At 43.7% G+C, this 7833-nt stretch overlaps 1 protein-coding gene across 1 annotated transcript; it reads left to right on the forward strand.

Moving 5' to 3' along the window:
* Positions 1–3226: 3226 nt before the first annotated feature.
* On the forward strand, positions 3227–4939 carry olig3 (oligodendrocyte transcription factor 3). Its single transcript, XM_015944571.3, has one exon. It carries the CDS (start codon positions 3480–3482, stop codon positions 4344–4346), a length of 867 nt encoding a protein of 288 aa, XP_015800057.3. The 5' UTR covers positions 3227–3479; the 3' UTR covers positions 4347–4939.
* The last annotated feature ends 2894 nt before the right edge of the window (positions 4940–7833 follow it).

Here is a 7833-nt window from a genome sequence, read left to right on the forward strand (position 1 = left end):
AGGAGTGGACTCTTCAGGGTGGAGAGTGGCTCTCAGCAGCTCAATAGATAAACATGCTTTGTTCAGTTTGTTCTGAAAACTTTTTATCCCATGAATCTGATCTGATGACAAGAGGAAAAAAGTCAGGGGAAGTAGATTTTAGATGGTAATCAAGCAGCTCAGTGGCCTAGTGGTAGAGTGTCCTGGGAGATCAGGGTACAAAACCCGGTCGGGTCACACCAAAGACTTTAAAAATGGGACCCAACGCCTCCCTGCTTGACACTCAGCTTTAAGGGGTTTGATTGGGGGGTTAAACCAGCTAATAGTTCCCGAGCGCAGCCGCCGCTGCAGCTCACCGCTCCCCTCCATGGGGATGGGTCACTTGCAGAGATGAATTTCACCAGCTGTGTGATGATGACTGTGGGGCTTTAACTTTATTAAAGGGTCAGAAAACTGCAAAGATGTTGCACATTGTTATTTAAACAAGATATTTACTACTACTAATACTACTAGCCTACTACTACCACTACTACTACTAGCCTACTACTACTACTACCACCACTACTAGTACTACCACTAATACTACCACTACCACTACTACTACTACTACTACTACTACTACTACTATTACTACCGGCCTACTACTACTAGCCTACTACTGCTACTACTACTACCACTACTAATACTATTACTACTACTACCACTACTACTACTATCACTGCTAATAGTACTACCACTACTACTACTACTACTACTACTACTACTACTACATACTACTACTACTACCACTACTACCGTTTTTCATAGAAGACCTAGAACAAAAAGCCATAGCCACTGCTCCCCCAAACGGCAAAATTAAATTATGGAAACTCTACATAGATGACATACTGGAAATCATACCAAAAGGACAAAAAGAAACACGAACACAACACTTGAATAACATTGACGACACAGGCAAAATTAAAGTTCACATATGAGTCAGAAACAGATGGCAGTATAGCATTTATGTACATGAAAATAAGCAGGCAGACCGACGGGACCCTTAACATAAATACACATAGAAAACCAACACACACAGACCAATATCTAATATGGACATCAGAACACCCCACCATACACAAAAACTCTGCAATAAAATGTACATAGGAGAAACCGGACGCCAACTCAACACATGAACAATAGAACATAGAAAGGAGTGTGAGAAAGAGGCAAGTCGAAAACACACAAGAGCAGGAAAAGATGAAGCAGAAAGTACAATAAAGAAGTCAGCCGTAACAGATCACTGCACAAGAGAAAACCATGTAATGGACTGGGACAACACAAGGATCAGGAGTACCGAACAACAGAAATACAAAAGATGGATAAAGGAAGCCATAGAGATAAAGAGACGTGGATGCAGGACTATTAACAGAGACGATGGCATCTACACATTGGATCGTGCATGGGACTGCATCATCGGAGAGGGGAGAGCGGGCAGCAGAGGGTGACAACGTCCTCCGCTGCCCGCGGATAAACGGAGTAGGAAGTGACGCCACCATCAGCGTCAGCTCTGAGGATGTTCTGCAGTCGGCAAACGAAACGTTAGCAAGGTAAAGAGAAACCTTTCCTGTGTTTTAAAAAGAACCAAAAATGGAATTAACTAGACAAAGTAAGAATACACCAAAGATACTACCACTACTACTACTAATACTACTACCACTACCACTATGTTTATGTTTATGTATTTAGCAGACGCTTTTATCCAAAGCGACTTACAATTTCAAACCTATAGGGCATGTTGTCATCTGTGGGGGAAACCGGAGTACCCGGAGGAAACCCACGCATGCATGGGGGGAACACGCAACTCCACGCAGAAAGGCCGCAGCCGAGTTTCAAACCTGCAACCTTCGTGCTGCGAGGCAACAGTGCTAACCACTGCACCACCATGCAGCCCACCACTACTACCACTACTACTACTACCACTACCACTACTACTACTACTACTACTAATAATAATAATAATACTAATACTTCTACTACCACTGCTAATACTACTACCACTACTACTACTACCATTACTAATACTACAACCACTACTGCTACTACTACTACTACTACTACTACTACTACTACTACTACTACTACCACTACTACTACTACCACCACTACCACTACTACTACTACTATCACTGCTAATACTACTACTATTAATCCTACTAATACTACCACTGCTAATACTACCACCACTACTACTACTACTATTACTACAACTACTACTACTACCACTACTACTACTACTACTACTACCAGTACTACTACTACTACTATTACTACTGCCACTACTACTACTACCACTGCTAATACCACTACCACTACTACTACTACCACTGTTAATACCACTACCACTACTACTACTACTACCACTGCTACTACTAGTACTGCTACTACTACTACCACTGCTAATACTACTACTACTACTACCACTACTACCACTACTACTAGCATATACAACAACTACTACTTCTACTGCTACTACTACTACTACAACAACTACTACTTCTACTGCTTCTACTACTACTACTACTAATATATAATAATAATAATAATAATAATAATAATAATAATAATAATAATAATAATAATAATAATCATCATCATTAATAATAATAATAATAATTTATAATAATAATATTTCTGGGACACTTTCCTAACCTTTTATATACAAACTCTAACTCCTGCTCGTTACCGTATGTGTGCGTCATGGTGCTGTGAACCAGCGAGATAACCTCTCCATCCCTGGGAACCGCCGAATGGAAGATCAGTTTTCCATTCCTCCCCATTCGCTCAGGCAACCACCACCCGAGCCGAGCTGTGGAGTCTCAGGTTCGAATATTTACCGCCTGGTGAACCATTTAAAGTGTGAAGTGTGTCTTGGAAAGCATGCACGCTCACCAAAACCAGTTTGGACATACATCTGACGCAGTTTAAGCAAGAAGTTTGTGCGTAAATTATCAACTTCACTGTACCCAAAGCTGCTGTAAAATGAAAATCTGGGACATCTTTCTGAAAAAAAGAAACGACGAGCTCAGGAGAGGACGAGAGGAGCGCTTTGACCCCCTGCAGCGTCCTGACAATGGCCCTGAATGGCTGCGCGCCGCGGTCACTGGGACAGTCAAAGCACACCGCCCCCTTTTTCACCGGCGCGTCATCCCTCTAACTAGGCGTTATGAATAGGAGAGCCGCTTTTGTCTGACCGCAAGTATAAATACGCACCACGAGTGTCCTCCTCACCGCAGAGCTCACACTCACAAAGTCGGCAGCCAGAAGCAAAGTGGTCACTGGTGAGATCAGAAGGACATCGGAGCGGGACGGGAGGCGCACGGGCAACATCAGGTGACCAGAGCAACCAAAGACTCGGAAAAGAGAGGAAGAAGGAGGCTGAGAGAGGGGAGGGAGAGGAGAAAGGGAGGAAGTCAGCAGCGACCTCCTACCCAACAACCTCGGAAGGAAACCCCCATAAAATGAATTCAGACTCCAGCCCGAGCAGCAGAGCGTCTTCCCCGGATATGGACGGCATGTTTCTCCGAGATCACCATCCGCACCACCACCACCACCACCATGTCGGTTCATCTGTCACCTCCTCCACGCAGAGCGGCCAGAAGATGCCCGGTGGTGAGCACCTGCGCTCTGACGCCAAGTCTGCGTCTGTAGGAAGCAGCAGCAGTAGCAGCAGCAGCAGCAGCAAGTACAAACTGAAAAAGCAGGTCACGGAGGAGGAGATGTACCAGCTGCGGCTCAAGATTAACGGTAGAGAACGGAAACGCATGCATGACCTCAACCTGGCCATGGATGGGCTGCGCGAGGTGATGCCCTACGCGCACGGGCCTTCCGTGCGGAAGCTGTCCAAGATTGCCACGCTGCTCCTAGCCAGGAACTACATCCTGATGCTCACCAGCTCCTTGGACGAGATGAAGCGCTTGGTGGGAGAGATTTACGGCGGCCAACACTCCGCTTTTCACTGCGGCACCGTTGCGCATGCAGCCGGTGCCGGTGGGCACACCGGCGGTCCCGCCGCTGCTGCAGCCGCAGCAGCAGCAGCAGCCGCTGCGCACCAGGTGCATCCTCTCCTCGGGAGCGCACTGTCCTCCTCCCCGTCCTCCACTCTGTCCAGCGCACTTCCGGGACTCACGAGTATCAGAGCGCCACACGCGCTGATGAAGGGCTCTCCAGCTGCGCCCCCGGCCCTGCAGCTGGGCTCCGGCTTCCAGCACTGGGCCGGACTGCCGTGTCCCTGCACCATCTGCCAGGTGCCTCCTCCTCCGCACATCCCCATCACCTCCACTGGCCTCACGAGACTCACGGCAGAGGGGAAGGACGGCATGAAATGATGTCTGACACACAGCAGAGACTAATTTTTGTAAATAAACAATTCAGGGCATGTGGGTGAATTTGGCCTCACTGTGCATGTTGTTGTTCAGTCTGTTTTCTTGTTAAACGTTTGCGAAAAATAACTTACTTTCCTCCTTGTAACAAGGACTCAATACCGACTTGTGAGTCTGTCACTGGAAGGTAAAATGTGCAACAAGCGGTTCGGAGACGGAGGTTGCATGAACGTTTTGATTTTATTTCTCATCATGTGTCATTTTGTGAAAACGAAGAATGCTTTCTGTGCCTTGTACCAAGGATTTTACACTTAAAAGACAATTATAAATTTTACTAGTTTGGCAGAAATGACTGCCACGCCAAAACTCTGGATTAGATTTATTTCAATTGCGTGACTCATTGTTTCTCTATGTGTGCGTAAAACGTTTTTATTTGTCATTCCTTGCATGTTGCTATATCGACCACAGCATGGTTGTTTTTGTTGAACTGAAGTTTCCAGAGATCCTGTTTGTTTATTTTTGTACATTGCTGATCGTTGATAAAAAATATATTTATTATCACCCAGCGTCACTGGAAGACATTTCAATAAAACTGGGATTATGGATCATAAACTTTGCATTCTCTTTTTAATTAAAATATTTCTGCAGACATGGACAAAACCATTAATCAAACACAGAAAACACAAATGAAAAATCCACTTTTGGTTTAGAATTAACAGAATATATTTGAAGTAAATTTACTGATAAAATTTGGCTAAAAATAATCTCAGCGAGTTAGGAACAAAACTCTTATCCCCCATTTCACTTAAAACGTATTTATCCTTTTAATTTTAATTCATATTATTTTATTAAAATTTTAATGACTTCAGTAAATATATGAATTAGATTTAAAATCGTTAATTTAAATCGGCTTTTCTTTTATTTTGGCAACTTGATTTTAATTTTCACCAGCGGCATTAAAATATTTTAATAAATTCTGCGAATGGAATTAAGGTTTGCAACGACTCTATGAATTAAGGCTCATGTGAAAACTTTGGTTTTAAGTGCAGACCCAAACTACTGCAGGCCCTCTTGTTGCACAAACCTGCTCGCAGATGAGCGTCTGATGGAACCCTGCAGCAGCGGCCTCCGTGGTGCGCTCTAACCGCGCGCAGCACGCTTGTGCGGCTCCCATGGGTGTTCCCCGTCTCATCTCCGCAGCGACAGAATGTGTTTGTGGAGATTACAAGATAATTGTTCATGGGGGACCGAGAGGAGAATCCCACATCAGAGAAAGGCGTCGGGATTACAGGCTGCTAAATGTAGAAGATTATACATTCAGACCCCTCCTCAACCTCTGCGCATGTAAATGAGCGCGCGGATTAAAAATAAAAGAAAGACTGCGTAGAAAAAAAGGAGACAGTCTTTTGTAGCTTTAGTTGGAGGAGAGAAAATGTAATACAAGTTAAGAAAGAGTGAAAGAGTTCATTTTACGCTTGTTTTTTGTCTTTGGGAATGAGCGCGCGCGCATCGCAGGATGCCAGATGGGATGTAAATAGCTGCAGCCGCAATGGCCTTTTAACCACACAACACTGAGGGGAATGTTGTCAAGGGAAGCTGGCGGTTTGCGAGTTAATAGTCATGAGTTGGGGTAATTACTTAAAGTTTATTATGCTCTGGTTTCAAAGGAAATGGACTCTTCAATGGGCCGAGAAATACTTCTTAATTCCGGCTAATTAGGAGCTGCGTAAAACGGACACAACTGCTGCTGTCACATTCAGAGAGGGAGCTTTTGTGGGTAAGCCGCACAATAATCCTAAAAACAGTCGCGCAGATGGAAATAACACCCACAAGGTAAATGCAAACCATGCCGTCTTTAAAGGGGGTCAGTGTAAATCAGCTTCGAGTTGAAATAATAAAGCAAGAGTTTAGAATGATTTCTGGAGTAAAGACTGAAGAGTTTTGTTTGTGTGGTAAAAGTGACACCTAAGGAGGAGTGCGATAGTTTTCTTATAAAATGTAATAATTAAACTATTGTCTGTTTTTAGTGAAACCTCAATGTTAGAGGATGCATAAATAAATGATGTGTTGCATTATAATGGACAAAAGGTTAATTTAAATATGATCAAAATAAATAAATGGAAAATCTTTCAGACTTTTTTTTGGTTGATTATTATTTTATTTTCTATCTTTCAACTAAGATGCAAAAGGACACATTAAATTATTTCTGGTTGTTTTTAACAAAAAAAATCTACAATTTAAAAGTTATAATTTGGAACAAGTGGGCGGTGTCAAAAATATGCATATTGCTGCTAATTATATGCACCCACAAAAATTAAAAAGCTATATTTCAAATAAAATTAATTAATAAATTTGTCAAGGACAGACATGTTTAAGTGTTTTTGTCTGCAGGACAGTTAGTTATGACCACATGCTGACCGTCAGCTATCTAAAAGTTTGACAAACGATCGGTCATTTAAAGAGCAAACACCTGTTACTTTGAGCCACTTGAGGTTCATTGAGCAACACACACACACACACACACACACACACACACACACACACACACACACACACACTTCTACCAAATTTATTACAAATTTTACAAATATGAGGCCTTTCAGTTCGATTATGCGCAAATGTTTTCATTATATCTATACTCCAGACTGCAAGTGTGTGTGTGTGTGTGTGTGTGTGTGTGTGTGTGTGTGTGTGTGTGTGTGTGTGTGTGTGTGTGTGTGTGTGTGTGTGTGTGTGTGTGAAGTGGTCTGCTGGTTTGTTTACTCTCTCAGTCAGTGCACCGCTGCAGGGCCAAAGCTCGAGGGCAGCAATTGAAAATAAATTTCAGCTGAATAAGGGGCAGCGGCTGCATCAGCCGAGCTGCTGTAGAACAAAAGCAGTTGAGGGGATAAGTTATTGACCGGGCTGACAGCCTGAACGAGGCTGATTATGACCGCCTGGTCCTGCTCTGTGCGCCTGCATGTGTCAGAGTGAAGCAGGTGCAAAGGCCATCGCCTCCTGAGTCCACATCGGTGTCTCCCTCTGCCCTCAGGGAGGTCTCAGGGTGCGCTCCCCGTCCTCAGCTGATTCCCTTGACTAATTTTTAACCCATACTGCCAAAGCAGAAAGCATATTTCCATCATAAGAGTGCTTTGCCACTGCCATTAGTGACTGGGCTAATTTGCATGTTAATTGTGTAGTTAGGGAAGGGGTGCTGACACCTCCTTTTGTCCACACAGGGTCGCGGGAAGTGAGAGGATGGGGCTGCAGAACGGCATTCGTGTGTGTTATTGTTTCAGGCTGGTTGTCTCATCTGTTGTTGAGAGACGTTCAAACTCAAAAGGAAACGGATTAGTGTGATTTATGAAGGTGAGCTGGCCAACGAGAAGAATCCAAACTGGAAAAATGTCCTCTGCACTTGTTAAAATGTGAAAACCAACCATAAAACATTCAGATGTACCTCAGTTAACTTTCAGCATTACATTTGCGTGGCAACTGTTGTATTTTTAGGCAG

Source organism: Nothobranchius furzeri, chromosome 12 (genome assembly GCF_043380555.1).
Source record: "Nothobranchius furzeri strain GRZ-AD chromosome 12, NfurGRZ-RIMD1, whole genome shotgun sequence".
Lineage (NCBI taxonomy): Eukaryota > Metazoa > Chordata > Actinopteri > Cyprinodontiformes > Nothobranchiidae > Nothobranchius > Nothobranchius furzeri.